The following is a 20,394-nucleotide window of genomic DNA, read 5'->3' as shown; positions in this document are numbered from 1 at the left end:
TTTGTCAAAACATTCTTGCACTGCAAGTTTTGCTGTGTATACTCCCTAGTGAAGCAATATTGAGATACTGTGTTGTAATATGTTTGAGGTAGAGGGTTCATTTGTTCATGTGTACTTTCGCTTGAATACAAAACCCAGCATTTTTAGACAACTAAAGACCTCTGTAATTATCCTGCCAAACAGCGGCAGCGGGACACAACCATGCAAACAGGCTTCATTACACTTTTCTTTCTTTTATATCGAGAAATCTTTTGTAATGTATCAAACTGTTGAGGATATGATATGCCAACATTTTAAAGGTGCTGTGTGTAGGATTTAGGGGTGTTAGAATAAATGGGATACAGCATTCATAACAATCTGTTAATTGGTGCATAATTAACGTACAACAATGAATTGATGTGGTTTCATAAGGTTAGCATGAGCCCTTCCTGTTGGACCTACATGGGAGCAGGACCCCTCATGGAGGTCACCATGTTGCACCACCATATTGATACTGTAGTCCACAAGGGACATAAACACTTCACCCTTCACATTTTGAAGAATGAAGACTGGGGGGGTGTGGCTAGTGGTTGCTCATGCAGGCTAACAAGTTTGCGAACCCTCATGTTTGTGGAATGGAGGCTCAAACATATTACTTATCCCAAGAGAAAGCAATGGAGCATGAATCCCCATCACCAAAGAAGCAATAACTTAAGGAGAAACACATTTCTCACCAAGGATGGCATAGTGCAGTCTACACTCTCAGCACTAGATGACACTAAATCTTACAACCTGTACCTTTTAAGTTACTGAATTAAAAATGTGTATTGACTGCAGTAATTTGTTTTCAAGCTTTGTCAACTTAATAGCTGTGCTGAGAGAGAAGCTCCATTATTGTTCCAATGCATGAAAGTGCCTCCAAGTCCTTTTACTCAAATACAAAACATTTCTGGAGCATGAATGCGGACCTGCACTCTTTTAGAACAAAATCCATGCCATGTGGCTGAAAACCAGATATATATTCATTATTTTGGAACTAATATTGTAATATCACAAACTAAATCAGGAATTTTTAAGAGGTCATTAAACTTTGAAAAACCAAGTTAAGAACATCTGAGTTCCAGAAAGCATGCGGTCACTTCATCAACTGGGGAAATTATATGTAAACCCAGAGTAATTATTCAAACTCTTATTGTCTTTGCAGGCAATGCATAAATAAGGTATTACAGCTACTTCCTCTTGGTGAGCAAGGTGAAAAATGTCTGAAATGAGTGTTTTTATTTGTAGTCTCGACTCGGTAACAGTATCAATTAGTGCAGACATCTTTACAAAAACTAATATGAGCAGCTTCACTAATATGTAAAGAATACAAACAATCAAATAGAAAAGTTTTGTTATGGCATTTGTACATTGGAACATTGAATTTTCACCAGAGATTGTGAGCAAGCATATCAAACACCAAGTTGCGAGCTCATAGTTTGACTTTACGTTATGAATGCAGCATCAGTCAAGTACTGTCTGGGACAAAAACATGTTTTTTTGTTTTTTTACCTAACTTTTTTTTATTTTTTAATGTCTCAAATTTCAAATATGTGCCTTACGAGCAAGTTATCATGCACAATTTTTACCATCTACCCACAATCGCACACACATTACTGTACACAACACAGAAGGTCATGGATTGGCTAGTAGTTCTCTCTGTTGAGCCATTCTTCGTTGAAGTATCTCCTACCGCTGTCCACAGTTGGGTCGTTTCTAAAGGATTCTAGCTTGGCTTGGTAAGATCTGCGGCTTCCGTAGATGCCTAGGGTCGTTTGAAAAGTGTCTTCTTTTCCGTTGTTGGTGTATGTCTGATAGAGGTCGGCCTTCACTGAATGACCTCCAGCCCTCACTTTGGGATCATAGAGGTCACTCCCAGCTGTAACAACGGCATCATCTATGTCGTGGTCGCCATACCTCCCACTGCCATAGTGCTCACTCTTTGTTGTGCGGCGACCTAGACTCCTGTCGTAGCAGTCTCTGTGTCCTGTGCGACCCAGACTGCTGTTATTCACATCCCTCTTCACAGAGCGGCCCAAACTGGTGTTGTAGAAGTCTTGGGTGCCATGACACCCGAGGCCGAAGTTGTTAAGCTCGTAGTTGAGGAAGCAGCTTTCTGTGCTGGCAAGCGTCACAAAGCCGCTCTCCGTGTCCCGAACTCCCAGATTGTCATAATCGCCTGTTGGCGTGTCAGGGGAGGAGCATAAGAAAGAAGTGTTTTTGGTGTGGGGACGTGTCGAAACCAGGTCGTCATCCTTCTGGGAGCGAATGACGTTGTAGACGTCAGTTGGAGTGGGGCTGGGGCAGACCCCAGGCTTTGTCTGGCAAACTTCAGATTTCTGCTTTTTCCGCCTTTGCGTCACAAACAAAAGTTAAACTTAAAAATTATTTCAGTTTGAGCACAAAAAGTAAGTGTTTGCCAACAGGATATATAACAAAAATATAAATGTAAAAATATAAATTTGACAGAAAACCTATTTCTGTCAAATATTGTTCATAATCTGTCTAAATCTGTGTTAGTGAGCACTTCTCCTTTGCAGAGATAATCATCCCGCCTCACAGGTGTGGCATGTCAAGCTGCTGATTCGACAGCATGATTATTGCACAGGTGTGTCTTAGGCTGGCCACAATAAAAGGCCACTCTGAAATGTTTAGTTTTGCTTTATTGGGGAGGGGGAAGGGGGTCAGAAAACCAGTTAGTGTCTGGTCTGACCACCATTTGCCTCATGCAGTGCAACACATTTCCGTCACAGAGTTAATCAGCAACCAGACGCCATCAAATGTCAGTATTTGCCCACTGAAGTCAGTTACGACGAATTGCAGTCAGGTTGAGACCCCGATGAGGACTGCGAGTATGCAGATGAGCTTTCCTGAGACAATTTCTGATGGTTTGTATAGAAATTCTTTGGTTCTGTAAATCGATTGTTGCAGCAGCTGTTTGGGTGTCTGGTCTCAAACCATCATGGAGGTGAACATGCTGAATGTGGAGGTCCTGGGCTGGTGTGGTTACGTGTTCTGCAGTTGTGAGGCTGGTTGGATGTACTGCCAAATTCTCTGAAACACCTTTGGATATGGCTTATGGTAGGGACATGAACATTCAATTCATGGACAACAGCTCTCGTGGACGTTCCTGCAGTTAGCATGCCAACTGCACACTCCCTCAAAACTTGTGACAACTGTGGCATTGTTCTGTGTGATAAAACTCAACATTTATGTGGCCTTTTATTGTGGCCAGCCTAAGGCACACCTGGGCAATAATCATGCTGTCTGATCAAAATCTTTATATGTCACCTGTGAGGTGGGATGGATTATCTCAGCAAAGGAGAACTGCTCACTAACACAGATTTAGACAGATTTGTGACCAATATTTGAGAGAAATAGGTCTTTTGTGTAAATTGAAAATGTTTTAGATCTTTTGAGTTCACGCTCATGAGAAATGGGAGCAAAAACAAATGTTCTGCATTTACATTTTGTTCAGTGTACTATATTGCAATGCTGCTAAAGGCATACAGTTTGATTCTTTGTCTTAATGTGCAGTGCATCTGGAAAGTATTCAGTGCTTCACTTTTTCCACATTTTGGTATATTACATACTTATTCCAAAATGGAGTAAATAATTTTTTTTTCCCCTCAAGATTCTACTCACAACACCCCATAATTATGACATCAAAGTATGTGTGTGTTTGCGGGAGGGGGACAAACTTACTAAAAATAATAATAAAAAAAACCTAAGGAATAACGTACTTAAGTATTCATACCCTTTACTCGATACTTTGTTGATGCACCTTTAGGAACAATTACAACCGCAAACTTGGCGCACCTATGTTTGGACAGTTTTGCCCATTTCTCTTTGCAGCACCTCTCAAGATCTGTCAGGTTGGATGGGAAGCATCTGTGCACAGCCATTTTCAGATCTCTCCAGAGATGTTTAATCAGATTCTGGTCTGGGCTCTGGCTGGGCCACTCAAGGACATAAACAGAGTTGTCCTGAAGCCACTCCTTTGATATCTTGGATGTGTGCTTAGAGATGCTGCCACCACCATGCTTCACTGTAGAGATGGTACTGGCTCGGTGATGAGCGGTACCTGCTTTCCTCCAAACAAAGAGTTCAATCTTCATCTCATCAGACCAGAATTGTGTTTCTCATGGTCTTGAGAGTCCTTCAGGTGCCTTTTGGCAAACTCCAGATGGGGTGCTATGTGCCTTTTACTAAGGAGTGGCTTCCATCTGGCCACTCTACCATACAGGCCTGATTGGTGGATTGCTGCAGAGATGGATGTTCTTTTGGAAGGTTCTCCTTTCTCCACAGAGGAATGCTGGAGAGGAATCAGGTTCTTGGTCACCTCTCTGACTAAAGCCCTTCTCCCTTAATCGAGACAGGTGGCCAACTCTAGAAAGAGTCCTGGTGGATCAGAACGTCTTCCATTTACAGATGATGGAGACCACTGTGCACATTGAGATCTTCAAAGCAGCAGAAGTGTTTCTGTACCCTTCCCCAGATTTGTGCCTCCAGACAATCCTATCTGTCTTGTGCTCTGACATGCACTGTCAACTCTGGGACCTTATATGTAGACAGATGTGTGCCTTTCCAAATTATGTCCAATCAACTGAATTTACCCCAGGTGGATTCTAGTTAAGCTGTAGAAACATCTCAATGATCAGTGGAAACAGGATGCACCTGAGCTCAATCTTGAGCTTCGTGGCAAAGCATACTTATGTACATGTAATTTCTCAGTTTTTTAAAATTGCAGAAAAAAAAAAAATTGTTGTAATTATGGGGTATTGAATTTTGAGGGAAAATGAATTTACTCCATTTTGGAAGAAGGCTGTAACATAAAATGTGGAAAAACTGAAGCGCTGTGAATACTTTCCAGATGCACTGTAATTATGTATGTATGGTAATTAGCTAGAGTATTAAGTAGTATTAAGAATACCCTAATCTAATTTTGATCAAACTTGGCAGGTACCTTTTGATTTGTTAAGATCAGTCAACAGTGGAGGTCAACATTAAATTTCCAGCCAAAATGTAGATGTGTGGGTGAGTGAGTTAGTCCATACCTGCCAGCATGTGTGGACAACTCAAGAACAATCTGGGATGGTATACAAATAATGACTCATTATGAGTGCAATGGTAAGAATATTTGCTTTGCCTCACTGAATGGTACATTCCATCTTTTAGTGAAAGAAAATATTCTTTCTGTTGCAAGAATGGAAAACATTCATTTTTTGTTTTATCTGACACCTAAATAGGTTAGCATCATTTGATATTTTGCTTAAAATTAGACAGGTTTCTTCCTCTGAGCAGGAGGTGCAGAGCAGCAAGATACAGATGGGTCCTAGGCTAGGGGGGGATGTGATGATGAAGTGTAAGTGGTGGGCTTGTGATCAGAGGGTCCTCTGTTCAAAGCCTCATCAGACTGAAAAGTCACTCAGGGTACCTAGCAAGATCCTCCCAGTTTTTGCCAGTGTGTAGTGAGTGCCTTGCATAGCATCTGTATGACTCCCTAAAAAGCACTTTAACCAACACCAACTCCACACCAACATGAAGCTGCAGTGGGGATACAACAGGCAAATACTTCACCATTCCCAGTTTCTCCACTCAAATCCACAGCAGACTATTGGGCCTTTCACACAGGAAATATCAAGGGCATTAGACGCTTTGCGGATAAGCATTCTTTCACAGCTGTCATGGGGGGGTCTTGGTGGCTTCCTTTGCTCTTCTCCTTCCAGCATTGTCTCTCAGTTTTTGATAACTCTCTATTTGACACCGATTTAACACAGTACCATACTGTTTGTTTTTAACTGACGTAAATGAAGTCCAAGACATATTCAAAGACTTGGAAAAGTTCATGTTTCCATCCATTGACTTGACTTGGTTGTAAAGTGATAATTTAATCTTTTTTATGTAGAAGAAATTGTCCCTGTCTCCTCAATCCCATCGTCACGTCTTCCGAAGAGGAAGCAGAGACTGGGGACTCAGAGGGGGACTCATCCATTACCCAGGCCGAAGTCACCGAGGTGGTTAGAAAGCTCCTCGGTGGCAAGGCTCCTGGGGTGGATGAAATCTGTCCTGAGTACCTTAAGTCTCTGGATGTTGTGGGGCTGTCTTGGCTGACACGCCTCTGCAGCATCGTGTGGCAATTGGGGACAGTGCCTCTGGATTGGCAGACTGGGGTGGTGGTCCCTCTGTTTAAGAAGGGGGACCGGAGGGTGTGTTCCAACTATAGGAGGATCACACTCCTCAGCCTCCCCGGTAAGGTCTATTCCAGAGTACTGGAGAGGAGAATTCGACCGATGGTTGAACCTCGGATTCAGGAGGAGCAGTGTGGTTTTCGTCCTGGTCACAGCACACTGGACCAGCTCTACACGCTCCATCGGGTGCTCGAGGGTTCATGGGAGTTTGCCCAACCAGTCCACATGTGTTTTGTGGATCTGGAGAAGGCATGCGACCATGTCCCTCGGCGCACCCTGTGGGGAGTGCTCCAGGAGTACGGGGTCCGGGGTCCTTTGCTAAGGGCTATCCGGGCCCTGTACGACCACAGCAGGAGCTTGGTTCGCATTGCCGGTAGTAAGTCAAACCTGTTTCCAGTGCACGTTGGCCTCCGCCAGGGCTGCCCTTTGTCACTGGTTCTGTTCATTATTTTTATGGACAGAATTACTAGGCGCAGCCAGGGTGTAGAGGGGGTCTGGTTTGGGAACCACAGAATCTCGTCTCTGTTGTTTGCGGACGATGTGGTTCTGTTGGCTTCGTCAAATCAGGACCTTCAGCGTGCACTGGGGCGGTTTGCAGCCGAGTGTGAAACGTCCGGGATGAAAATCAGCACCTCCAAATCCGAGGCCATGGTTCTCGACCGGAAAAAGGTGCTGTGCCCTCTTTAGGTCGGTGGAGTGTCCTTGCCTCAAGTGGAGGAGTTTAAGTATCTCGGGGTCTCGTTCACGAATGAGGGACGGATGGAGCGTGAGATCGATAGACGGATCGGTGCAGCATCTGCAGTGATGCGGTCGCTGTATCGGACCATCGTGGTGAAGAGAGAGCTGAGTAGGGGGGCAAAGCTCTTGATTTACCGATTGATCTACGTTCCGATCCTCACCTATGGTCATGACATTTGGCTCATGACCGAAAGAACGAGATCGCGAGTACAAGCGGCCGAGATGAGTTTCCTCCGCAGGGTGGCTGGGCACTCCGTTAGAGATAGGGTGAGGATCTTGGTCACTCGGGAGGAGCTCGGAGCCGAGCCGCTGCTCCTCCACGTCGAAAGGAGTCAGTTGAGGTGGCTCGGGCATCTTTTCCGGATGCCCCCTGGACGCCTCGCTGGAGAGGTGTTCCGGACACGTCCCACTGGGAGGAGGCCCCGGCGAAGACCCAGGACACGCTGGAGGGACTACATCTCTCGGCTGGCTTGGGAACGCCTTGGGGTTCCCCCGGAGGAGCTGGAGGAGGTGTGTGTGGATCGGGAGGTCTGGGCGGCTTTGCTTGAGCTGCTGCCCCCGCGACCCGACTCCGGATAAAACGGAAGAAAATGGATGGATGGATGGATGGAAATTGTCCCTGTTGCAGGCCTTAAATACAGAAATGGTTATATATTAACAAATGAAATAAAATCAACCATACAAAATATGAAGTATAATGAAATGGAAGTCAAAGTCTTTTTAAATTCTCGCTTTCCATTTTTTTTGTTATGTGGGCTTGTATAATCATTTTTGCTTGTGTTGGAAAACTTTCTTTTCAACTGTTTTGTATCTTGTCTTTTGCTTTGGATCCTCACCGTCCAATGAGCAGTTTGAAGCAGTAGACCCCGCTCACCGTCAGCAGCAGCAGAATCAGAGGGATGGTGGGAATGATGATGTAAACCAAATTCAGGGCTGAAACACACAATAGGGAAGTGGATTCTGTGGCCATAATATTTGCATTTGTTAGGTTGCTGGAGAGGAGTATGTAGTCTCCACCTTAGCAGTAAATGTTCAGTTATTGACCTGTTTGTCTGTGCTGGTTCTGGTCACTCGGGTTCCGGGGCAGCCCCGCTGATGGAAGGATGCCTATAAGGAAAATCATTTGCCGTTGTTCACTTTGTCACTCTTATTGATCACGCTGACCAACCAGTATGTCTGACAAATAATTAACAACAATAAAGAAAAATAAGTCATTTGTTTTCTATACCCACTTACTGCAATTTAAGGGTCAGTGGGCCTCATGTATCAACGTTGTGTATGGCGATATTTGAGCGTATATGGGGTGTACGCCAAAATGGCTGCGCTACTTGGCATTTATCAATGTGGTCATTGGCGTATGGTGCGCTGAAAATATACACCAGGGCGAGAGGTGGCGTAAATTATACACCAAAATGATCCAGCACTGGAATCCACATATAAATGAAAATGAACAACATGATAAACAGTGCCATTATACAAATCAATGCATATGTTACATAAATAACACTTTCTTGATTATACCACATAATTAATACAAATCCCACTTTTGCAGGATTGTTGGTCTTGAGCACGATCCGTGGCCACAGCGCTGACCGCAAAGAAAACGCTGCTCGCCTTTTTCTCCAGACTTCGAGCCTGGAGCCAGAGCAGCGCTGAGCTTAACTTTATGTGGTGTGATCGTTGTAGACAATGGAATTGATAATTACAACTGTAGTGTTGTCATTCCCTTTGCCCATACTGCAATCAGGTTTTGTCATCTCCATTCGTTTGTTACAATAAAATAAATAAATACATTTTAAAAATAAAGAAATCTGAAAAATTAGGTGTGTCTTATTAATTGAGCTAGCAAATATCCACGTCAAGAATTATTGACATGTGAAAAGAGAATACAGTGGTCCCTCGGTATAACGCGGTTCACCTTTCGCGGCCTCACAGTTTCGCGGATTTTTTTAGTCCAATTTTGCATGCTTTTTTTTTTACAGTGCATTGTGGTCTGCATGTCTGTTTATAAGAATCTTCTCGCCCAACAACTACCCATAACTGTGTTCTTCACTCGGGAAAAGACACCTGCAGCGAGGTTTGACTCAGTGGAAAAAGGCGCGGCGCCAGGACGAAGAGGCGCAATCAGAGGAACTGTGAAATACTGGTCAGTCACTATTAATAATTTATGTGTCCAACCTCGTACGTTGATCGTTAAAATTAAATTCATTAGTTCTAAAAGCCATCATACAACCCCTGGCAATAATTATGGAATCACCGGCCTCGGAGGATGTTCATTCAGTTGTTTAATTTTGTAGAAAAAAAGCAGATCATAGACATGACACAAAACTAAAGTCATTTCAAATGGCAACTTTCTGGCTTTAAGAAACACTATAAGAAATCAGGAAAAAAAAAATTGTGGCAGTCAGTAACGGTTAATTTTTTAGACCAAGCAGAGGAAAAAAATATGGACTTACTCAATTCTGAGGAAAAAATTATGGAATCATGAAAAACAAAAGAATGCTCCACCACATCACTAGTATCTTGTTGCACCACCTCTGGCTTTTATAACAGCTTGCAGTCTCTGAGGCATGGACTTAATGAGTGACAAACAGTACTCTTCATCAATCTGGCTCCAACTTTCTCTGATTGCTGTTGCCAGATCAGCTTTGCAGGTTGGAGCCTTGTCATGGACCATTTTCTTCAACTTCCACCAAAGATTTTCAATTGGATTAAGATCCGGACTATTTGCAGGCCATGACATTGACCCTATGTGTCTTTTTGCAAGGAATGTTTTCACAGTTTTTGCTCTATGGCAAGATGCATTATCATCTTGAAAAATGATTTCATCATCCCCAAACATCCTTTCAATTGATGGGATAAGAAAAGTGTCCAAAATATCAACGTAAACTTGTGCATTTATTGATGATGTAGTGACAGCCATCTCCCCAGTACCTTTACCTGACATGCAGCCCCATATCATCAATGACTGGAAATTTACATGTTCTCTTCAGGCAGTCATCTTTATAAATCTCGGCACCAAACAAAAGTTCCAGCATCATCACCTTGCCCAATGCAGATTCGAGATTCATCACTGAATATGACTTTCATCCAGTCATCCACGGTCCACGATTGCTTTTCCTTAGCCCATTGTAACCTTGTTTTTTTCTGTTTAGGTGTTAATGATGGCTTTCGTTTAGCTTTTTTGTATGTAAATCCCATTTCCTTTAGGCGGTTTCTTACAGTTTGGTCACAGACGTTGACTCCAGTTTCCTCCCATTCGTTCCTCATTTGCTTTGTTGTGCATTTTCGATTTTTAAGACATATTGCTTTAAGTTTTGTGTCTTGACGCTTTGATGTCTTCCTTGGTCTACCAGTATGTTTGCCTTTAACAACCTTCCCATGTTGTTTATATTTGGTCCAGAGTTTAGACACAGCTGACTGTGAACAACCAACATCTTTTGCAACATTGCGTAATGATTTACCCTCTTTTAAGAGTTTGATAATCCTCTCCTTTGTTTCAATTGACATCTCTCATGTTGGAGCCATGATTCATGTCAGTCCACTTGGTGCAACAGCTCTCCAAGGTGTGATCACTCCTTTTAGATGCAGACTAACGAGCAGATCTGATTTGATTCAGGTGTTAGTTTTGGGGATGAAAATTTACAGGGTGATTCCATAATTTATTCCTCAGAATTGAGTGATTCCATATTTTTTCCCTCTGCTTGGTCTAAAAAAGTAACCGTTACTGACTGCCACAATTTTTTTCCTGATTTCTTATAGTGTTTCTTAAAGCCAGAAAGTTGCCATTTGAAATGACTTTAGTTTTGTGTCATGTCTGTGATCTGATTTTTTTCTACAAAATTAAACAACTGAATGAACATCCTCCGAGGCCGGTGATTCCATAATTTTTGCCAGGGGTTGTAATTATTTATAGGAAAACGTTCTATTTTTATTTCTCAAACAAATGTTTGGGCCTGAAAACAGGTTGGTCTTATTTTTCTACTAAGTTTTGAACTTTGAGAGTGTTTACACATGAGAGAAAAGTGAAAAAATGTTCATGCCTGATTGAGTAAAGTGTGTAGTGAGGGGTTTTACAGCTTTAAAACGTCAACGTATAATAATTGTAAAAAATAACGCTGACTAGCTACTTCGCGGATTTCGCTTATCACGGGCTATTTTTAGAACATAACTCCCGCGATAAACAAGGGACCACTGTAACACTTTTTTGATTATACTACAAAACAATTGATATGACAGCCGCTTTTGACGCTCTATTGGCACGCGTCGTGATTGGTGGAGTTCTTTTTCTGTGCCGTCTTCCTGGCTTCCATGTCGTAAAATGAGGGTGTGTCTGAAGCAGAGTCTGAATATTTATGGGCGTGTTCATTATAATTACGATTGTTTTCACCCGCCGCATTTATCAAGGTCATGTCAGGCGTACGCCGGAAATGGGCAGGTGCGCACTGCGTGATACATGTCACGGCAACTTTGGTGTACTTCAAATTTACACCGTAAATTTATGCCACAAGTGCGCAACATTGATACATGAGGCCCACTGGGCTGGAGCCTATCCCAGCAGTTGAAGAGAAATGATGAACAACATTAATAAAGACCGCAGACAACCCTGTATTTAGCACCATGTTGAAAGTCACAATAGCCTGAATCATACAAATACAGTAGTGTTGAGAATAATAGTAGTGCTATGTGACTAAAAAGATTAATCCAGGTTTTGAGTATATTTCTTATTGTTACATGGGAAACAAGGTACCAGTAGATTCAGTAGATTCTCACAAATCCAACAAGACCAAGCATTCATGATATGCACACTCTTAAGGCTATGAAATTGGGCTATTAGTTTTAAAAAAAAGTACAACCCCTGGCAAAAATTATGGAATCACCGGCCTCGGAGGATGTTCATTCAGTTGTTTAATTTTGTAGAAAAAAACAGATCACAGACATGACACAAAACTAAAGTCATTTCAAATGGCAACTTTCTGGCTTTAAGAAACACTATAAGAAATCAAGAAAAAAAATTGTGGCAGTCAGTAACGGTTATTTTTTTAGACCAAGCAGAGGGAAAAAAATATGGACTCACTCAATTCTGAGGAATAAATTATGGAATCACCCTGTAAATTTTCATCCCCAAAACTAACACCTGCATCAAATCAGATCTGCTCGTTAGTCTGCATCTAAAAAGGAGTGATCACACCTTGGAGAGCTGTTGCACCAAGTGGACTGACATGAATCATGGCTCCAACATGAGAGATGTCAATTGAAACAAAGGAGAGGATTATCAAACTCTTAAAAGAGGGTAAATCATCACGCAATGTTGCAATAGATGTTGGTTGTTCACAGTCAGCTGTGTCTGAACTCTGGACCAAATACAAACAACATGGGAAGGTTGTTAAAGGCAAACATACTGGTAGACCAAGGAAGACATCAAAGTGTCAAGACAGAAAACTTAAAGCAAAATGTCTGAAAATCAAAAATGCACAACAAAACAAATGAGGAACGAATGGGCGGAAACTGGAGTCAACGTCTGTGACCGAACTGTAAGAAACCGCCTAAAGGAAATGGGATTTACATACAGAAAAGCTAAACGAAAGCCATCATTAACACCTAAACAGAAAAAAACAAGGTTACAGTGGGCTAAGGAAAAGCAATCATGGACTGTGGACGACTGGATGAAAGTCATATTCAGTGATGAATCTCAAATCTGCATTGGGCAACGTGATGATGCTGGAACTTTTGTTTGGTGCCGTTCCAATGAGATTTATAAAGATGATTGCCTGAAGAGAACATGTAAATTTCCACAGTCATTGATGATATGGGGCTGCATGTCAGGTAAAGGCACTGGGGAGATGGCTGTCACTACATCATCAATAAATGCACAAGTTTACGTTGATATTTTGGACACTTTTCTTATCCCATCAATTGAAAGGATGTTTGGGGATGATGAAATCATTTTTCAAGATGATAATGCATCTTGCCATAGAGCAAAAACTGTGAAAACATTCCTTGCAAAAAGACACATAGGGTCAATGTCATGGCCTGCAAATAGTCCGGATCTTAATCCAATTGAAAATCTTTGGTGGAAGTTGAAGAAAATGGTCCATGACAAGGCTCCAACCTGCAAAGCTGATCTGGCAACAGCAATCAGAGAACGTTGGAGCCAGATTGATGAAGAGTACTCTTTGTCACTCATTAAGTCCCTGCCTCAGAGACTGCAAGCTGTTATTAAAGCCAGAGGTGGTGTAACAAAATACTAGTGATGTGTTGGAGCGTTCTTTTGTTTTTCATGAGGCCGGTGATTCCATAATTTTTTCCAGGGGTTGTATAAAGGGGGTGTTCACAATAATAGTAGCATCTGCTGTTGACGCTACAAACTCAAAACTATTATGTTCAAACTGCTTTTTTAGCAATCCTGTGAATCACTGAACTAGTATTTAGTTGTATAACCACAGTTTTTCATGATTTCTTCACATCTGCGAGGCATTAATTTTGTTGGTTTGGAACCAAGATTTTGCTCATTTACTAGTGTGCTTTGGGTCATTGTCTTGTTGAAACACCCATTTCAAGGGCATGTCCTCTTCAGCATAAGGCAACATGACCTCTTCAAGTATTTTGAAACATCCAAACTGATCCATGATACCTGGTATGCGATATATAGGCCCAACACCATAGTAGGAGAAACATGCCCATATCATGATGCTTGCACCACCATGCTTCACTGTCTTCACTGTCTTTACTGTGGCTTGAATTCAGAGTTTGTGGGTTGTCTCTCAAACTGTCTGCAGCCCTTGGACCCTAAAAGATCAATTTTACTCTCATCAGTCCACAAAATATTCCTCCATTTCTCTTTAGGCCAGTTGATGTGTTCTTTGGCAAATTGTAACCTCTTCTGCACATGTCTTTTATTTAACAGAGGGACTTTGCGGGGGATTCTTGCAAATAAATTAGCTTCACACAGGTGTCTTCTAACTGTCACAGCACTTTCAGGTAACTCCAGACTGTCTTTGATCTTCCTGGAGCTGATCAATGGGTGAGCCTTTGCCATTCTGGTTATTCTTCTATCCATGTTGATGGTTGTTTTCCATTTTCTTCCACGTGTCTCTGGTTTTTTGTCCATTTTAAAGCATTGGAGATCATTGTAGATGAACAGTCTATAATTTTTTGCACCTGCGTATAGGTTTTCCCCTCTCCAATCAACCTTTTAATCAAACTACGCTGTTCTTCTGAACAATGTCTTGAATGTCCCATTTTCTTCAGGCTTTCAAAGAGAAAAGCATGTTCAACAGGTGCTGGCTTCATCCTTAAATAGGGGACACCTGTTTCACACCTGTTTGTTCTACAAAATTGACAAACTCACTGACTGAATGCCACACTACTATTATTGTGAACACCCCCTTTTCTATTTTTTTACTAATAGCCCAATTTCATAGCCTTAAGAGTGTGCATATCATGAATGCTTAGTCTTGTTGGATTTGTGAGAATCTACTGAATCTACTGGTACCTTGTTTCCCATTTAACAATAAGAAATATACTCAAAACCTGGATTAATCTTTTTAGTCACATAGCAGTACTATTATTCTGAACACTACTGTACATGTATTCGAGAGCCACATGGCTCCTATGATCTGGATCACTTAATGCAGTTGAGTATGGGTTAGTGAACAGATGCTCTCCCCACTATTTTTTTTTTTTAATTTCCAGGATAATTCATTGCAGTCAAAGCATTCAAATAATCAGCACGTCTATATTGTGGTGGTTCTGAGTCAGGATCCTTGTCCAGATCTGGCTGATGTACACACACTAGATAGTCCATGGGCCAAACAGGTTTTCAGTACAGTAGTAAGGGGAATAATAAAATCCAGCCTCAGTGTACCATAGCCTACACAAAAATGTAGCCATCCCAGGGTGGTAGCTATAGACCAGGGGTAGGCAACCTGTTCCAGAAAGAGCCATGAGGGTGCAGGTTTTCTTTGCAGCCACTGACTCCACCAGGTGATTTCACTGATTAATATCACTTTGAGCAGATGGAATCAGTTAACCAGTTAACCTGGTGGAGTCAGTGGCTGCAAAGAAAACCTGCACCCTCATGGCTCTTTCTGGAACAGGTTGCCTACCCCTGCTATAGACAGATAGGGGTCAATGAAGAATTACACAGAGATCAAAATCTAAAAAAACACTCTAACCATATTGCTAAATGTAAAGCCTTATTTGTCTGATTATAACGATTCCAAAAAGGTATAGTTTTGACTAACTATGATTGAATTCTATGGAGTTACGGGGTAAAAACAGCAAAAATTATGACAAGGTCAGTTTCAGCTTGTACAGGGGTCAAAAGTTCAAATTGCTCTAATTTTGGTAAAAAGTGATCCAAATAACTGGTTGAGTTAAAAGGGTTTTAAAAACCATCTACCCTGCATAAAAACCATCTATCATGCTTAGTTATTACATTACAGGGTAAGTATGTCACATGCCATAGAATCCAATGGACATCAGTCTTATTTGATCTTTACTTTGGAGACCAAACATTCAACACAGTCATAACTATTCCATTTACTAATCCTTTTATTTCAACCAATAATCTGCATCATTTTTACTGAAATTGGAGCAACTTTAACTTTTGACCCCTGTACCAACTGTAACTGGAGAATTCTGACATCTGAGTTCAAATGGAGCACACCATCACTGAAATTGGTCTTTGTCACAATTTTTGCTGTTTTAACTCCATAACATTCAGTCATAGATAGGCCAAATAGTATCAAGTTTATTTAAAATGCAGGGGTGGCAGCCAGGTGTTTGTCCGCTTGTTCCCTGTTCAACCCCCCAGTTTCCATTTAATATGGTGTTGTTGTGTTAGGACGTGTATTGTGTAAAACTTGTGCCAAATCAACTTGCAGATCCACCTGGATGTGCTGTGGTGACCTTGAGCGAAATTCAGGGAGCAGCTGAAGGGACTTGCATTACTTCTAAAGTTTATTTAAAATTGTTTACCACTGACAGATAGTGCTTTTTTAAAAGGGGGGGGGGCATATTGGGTTCCTTATTTGGAAATAAACTGTGTGGTGAATACAACTATATAGCCACGAACTAAATATATAGACTAAAACAGGATTCTCAAGTTTCAATAAACTTGAGAATCCTGGTCCAAATCTGGTTTATGATAAAGCCCGAGGCTGAGAAACGGATTTCAAAAATGGTCCAAATCTTTCAGTGAAACTCTTTAAAATATAATAAAAACCAGATTTGTATCACTTGAAAGAGAGATACAGTGATCCCAAGAGTAGAATGGGAGGCAGAGCCTTCAGCTTTCAGGCTCCTCTCCTGTGGAACCAGCTCCCAATCGGATCAGGGAGACAGACACCCTCTCTACTTTTAAGATTAGGCTTAAAACTTTCATTTTTGCTAAAGCTTATAGTTAGGGCTGGATCAGGTGACCCTGAACCATCCCTTAGTTATGCTGGGGGGTTCCCATGATGCACTGTGTGTTTCTTTCTCTTTTGGCTCTGTATGCACCACTCTGCATTTAATCATTAGTGATTGATCTCTGCTCCCCTCCACAGCATGTCTTTTTCCTGGTTCTCTCCCTCAGCCCCAACCAGTCCCAGCAGAAGACTGCCCCTCCCTGAGCCTGGTTCTGCTGGAGGGTTCTTCCTGTTAAAAGGGAGTTTTTCCTTCCCACTGTCACCAAGTGCTTGCTCACAGGGGGTCGTTTTGACAGTTGGGGTTTTTCTGTAATTATTGTATGGCTTTGCCTTGCAATATGAAGCGCCTTGGGGCAACTGTTTGTTGTGATTTGGCGCTATATAAATGAAATTGATTTGATTTGATTTGATTTGAAAATCTTCATTCTCAGTCCTAGAATCTACTCATTTATTTCAAAAAAATTTAAATCATGAAAAACTGTCAATTATGTTGAGTTTCAACATACCTGTTTCAGACGAGTTGGGAAAAGGTGAAGGGTCGGGCTGATATTCTACAAGCAAAACAGCATCCCAAATATGGCGTTCAGAAGGCATGTGATCTTGACTTTGCAAGAAAATAAATGCTAAAGTGGCGTGCATTATTACCTGGAGTGTATTTGCAGATGAAGTTGTTCTTAGTTTCACAATTGTCATCGTTCCACTGGAACATGTAAAGTCCCCCCAGACCAGGGGGAGCTGATGGCTGGTGGTACATCACAACGCACACCTCATAACCACAGGATGGCTCATCCCAGTGCCAGTGTCTGCACACAAACCGCACGCACCCTGCTATTGCAAATATGTAAAATCCAAAAATCTTGAGCACAAATTCTTTGTTATTCCGGACTTGTACAATCCTAAAGCAGCTCTCACGCCTTTCGCAATTTGGTGCATACTACTTGGCATACCTCAGCACAAGTTGGGAAAGGTCAGTTGAACGTGTATTCTTTTGAACATGTTTAAATTTTTTGCAACTCAGACTTGTAACTACATCAGTTTTACTTCTACTCTACTTAGGATAGTGTGGAGTAAACACGGCACAACTCAAGAGTACAGTTTTCATGCCAAGCATGAAAAGACGTCCTGTGTTGTGCACGAGTTGGACGAAGTTAAGTACAAGCTGACCAAATGTAAACCAAAGCTGTGAGTTTAAGCTGAGTTCAGTATTTTTGAAGTATTTAGTATTCAGTATTTAGATTTTTGAAATGAGTTTGTCCAGAGTGTACAGTTAGGCCGAGGTACCCTAAAGTTTCCCAAGTTCAGGTGAGTCCGTTCGGAGCATGACCATGTTCTCCAAAATTTTGAACATGTTCAGAATTGATAGAACTGAACTTTCCCGACTTGTGCCAAGCTATACAGGGTTCTGAGTTTTATGCAAGTTTTGCTAAATCACTACTTTGGAAAAACTCTATGCTGAACTCAGCCATATGTGAGAGCTGCTTCATCCCCAAATGCACAAATTGCAAAAGTGCACAGAATTGTAGTTTGGCCCAAGAGAGTTGCCAAAGCATTCTTAAATACCCCTCACCAACCTGAAAGTAGACTTGCTGCCATCCAGCCAGTAGTACTGAGAGGAGCAATCAGTGTTGCTGTCTCTGTGTCCATGGTTACGGCGCAGCCCGATCCAGAAGTCTCCATCAGTTGGGCGGAGCTCTGTAATGAGCTGTTCAATGAGCTTCTGCTCAGATGCCGACTCTACGCTCAGCAGCTGTCCCCCGTCCCGATGGCACGCAAGTTCAGCCTCTTTGAAGTTCAGCCGTCGCCGGAGGTCAGAGAAATAGGCTAGTTTGTAGCAAGGCTTCCCTTTTCCAGTTTTGCACACTCGTTGACCTACACACACGCACACGCACACCAGATATCCAAAGAGTGTTGTGGAGGTTTTGCCGAAACAAGCAGCGATGGCATGGGTGACCACCAGACCTAGGTTTTTGGAAATGTAACTTCAATAACAAGCATATAGTATGACAGAGAAGTAAGACGACTGCTTCAGCTTCATTTATACAAAATCTTTTCTGCAGGGTTGTGTGGTAATGATGTTGAGTTTTGTAATGTAACCACTATTTCCAAATGTTAACGCTTTTTTTTTTTTTTTTTTTGATGTAACATATTTCTGTATTGAAACTGTCTGTCTGGCAGACCCCATTCACTGCATGTCACGGACATTTCCCTCGCTCTCTTTTCCTTTACAACTAACTTCATACAAAAATCCTTTCCACAGGGTTGTGTGGAGGTGTGACCATGTTGAGTTTTAGAATTAAACAATCAGAGGTAATGCTTTACTTCGCTTTTTGTACATTTCTGTATGGAAACTGTCTCCGGCTCTCACTGACAACCTCACCTGCTCCTAATCCATCATCAATCCAGCATCCACTAACCTTCTAGCAGGTAGCAGACTATTTGTCTATATTACCTAAGTGAAACAAAGTTGGTTTTTATATTGATCTGGTTTATCAAAGTCAACCAAATTTTGATTCACATTATATGCCCTTTTAGTTTGAAAGTTGTAGGATGATAGCATTCGTTGTCTTTGGATTATCATGTTAAATGAGAAGGGGTGGACTTGCCAACCTGCTCTTACTACATTTTACAGGGTACATTTTCTAAAGCCTAGGAACAAACACAGACGTGGTAGTTACGGAGACTATTTGAGAAAAATGTCATTGCCTACCTCTGGCCTCAAATATATCCGCTTCAGTTATCACACATCCATTGTAGAGTCGCAGGGTGGAGAGCAAAGATTCACAAGTAAATCAGCTGTTTGATTGGTCAAATTTGTTTCTTTATTTCTGTGCATGCTGACTTACCTGTAATGAGGCTTCTGGCTGCAGACGGATTATAACTCAACAGCAGAATGTGACAAAAGACTGTTAGTAGGTCCATTTCTGTCTTTTCATGTCCTCATGGATTTTGATTTTTTTTTTTTTTTTTTAATACCAGAGTTCCATCGGTGCAGTTAATGTGAAAGCAGACAATCAATCAGAATTTCAAATTGAAAGCTGTAGTCTGAGTGTAAAATGCTGAGTAGAAAGAACAAAAAATTAAAAAGAAAAAAAAAGAAAATGTAAGCCTTAACAAAAGGCGTAGAAACAAGTGTCCTATCTGTCCAACAAAGAGGGAGCGTGTGGGAGATGCAGGAAGGAGCAGAGAGGAGGAGAAAGCCTGTGTGTATTTGGGAGGGGGCTGTAATCTGTTAAGAGCAGTCTTAATGATTGGGAGAAAAGGCTGCATTGATCGCAAGACATCTAATCATGCAAGTGCTCTTCATTGTAAACGCTGACAAGAGGCAGATTTCACTCCTTTCTTTATTACTTAGGCTTCAGGTTATAATAATTACAAAAGTGTTACATGAAAATGATCTGCTGTAACTCGATTAGGGATATTTTAAGATGCGTCCCTCAGGGCTGGAAGGTGTTCTTTCACAGAATGTTTTTGTGCAAAGTGAGATTATTGGCAAACAAGGGTCTAAACTTTCCTATATTGGGCGATCTGTGCGAGACAGAGTAGTCCATCCTAAATATACAGTTCCATTGCAGAAGAACAGCCATGTGGTGGATGCTGTCCAGCACAGTGAGGACCTCTACATTGGAGAAACCAGACTTTACACAGATGATTGGCCTAACATAGCAGGTGCAATTCTTCTGGTCAGGGCTCAGCTGTATTCCTTCACCTTAAGGATAATAGACATTTTTAAATATGGCCAAGTTCAGATTTTGGACCAGAAACATAGCAGATGGTTTGAGAGAGGATTAAAGGAGACCATCCATGTCAGAATTGAAAGGCTTTCCCTTGACAGGGACGGAGGTGTTGTGAAAGTGTAGGAACACAGACCCACAACAGGGGGCGCAAATGAACGGACAATGGAGGAAGTCAAATAACACTTTACTGTTGTGAATAAGCACAACAAACACGGCAAATTACAATAGTAGACAATGAAGTCAAATCACAAAATGTGTCACGTGGGCAGGCTCGAAGATAAGGGACGTCTGTCCAAAGCA

The 20,394-nt window shown here is 41.7% G+C and overlaps 1 protein-coding gene across 2 annotated transcripts; it reads right to left on the bottom strand.

Annotated features, from left to right (window-relative positions):
- Positions 1–1,567: 1,567 nt before the first annotated feature.
- Positions 1,568–19,928, bottom strand: layna (layilin a). Of its 2 annotated transcripts, none has more exons than XM_034178410.1 (8): positions 19,204–19,928; positions 19,068–19,088; positions 17,932–18,229; positions 17,006–17,163; positions 16,867–16,911; positions 7,992–8,039; positions 7,784–7,880; positions 1,568–2,370 (listed from the first exon to the last, which is right to left on the bottom strand). In XM_034178410.1, exons 1-8 carry the CDS (start codon positions 19,277–19,279, stop codon positions 1,665–1,667), a joined length of 1,449 nt encoding a protein of 482 aa, XP_034034301.1. In that variant the 5' UTR covers positions 19,280–19,928; the 3' UTR covers positions 1,568–1,664. The 2 variants fall into 2 exon arrangements, with proteins under 2 accessions (XP_034034301.1, XP_034034300.1); XM_034178409.1 differs by having other exon boundaries at positions 7,992–8,054; positions 19,204–19,927.
- Between the last annotated feature and the right edge of the window lie 466 nt (positions 19,929–20,394).

Source organism: Thalassophryne amazonica, chromosome 9, assembly GCF_902500255.1.
Source record: "Thalassophryne amazonica chromosome 9, fThaAma1.1, whole genome shotgun sequence".
Classification (NCBI taxonomy): Eukaryota; Metazoa; Chordata; class Actinopteri; order Batrachoidiformes; family Batrachoididae; genus Thalassophryne; species Thalassophryne amazonica.
Note: the sequence above shows the minus strand (reverse complement) of the source record. Positions and strands in the feature narration are given on the sequence as shown.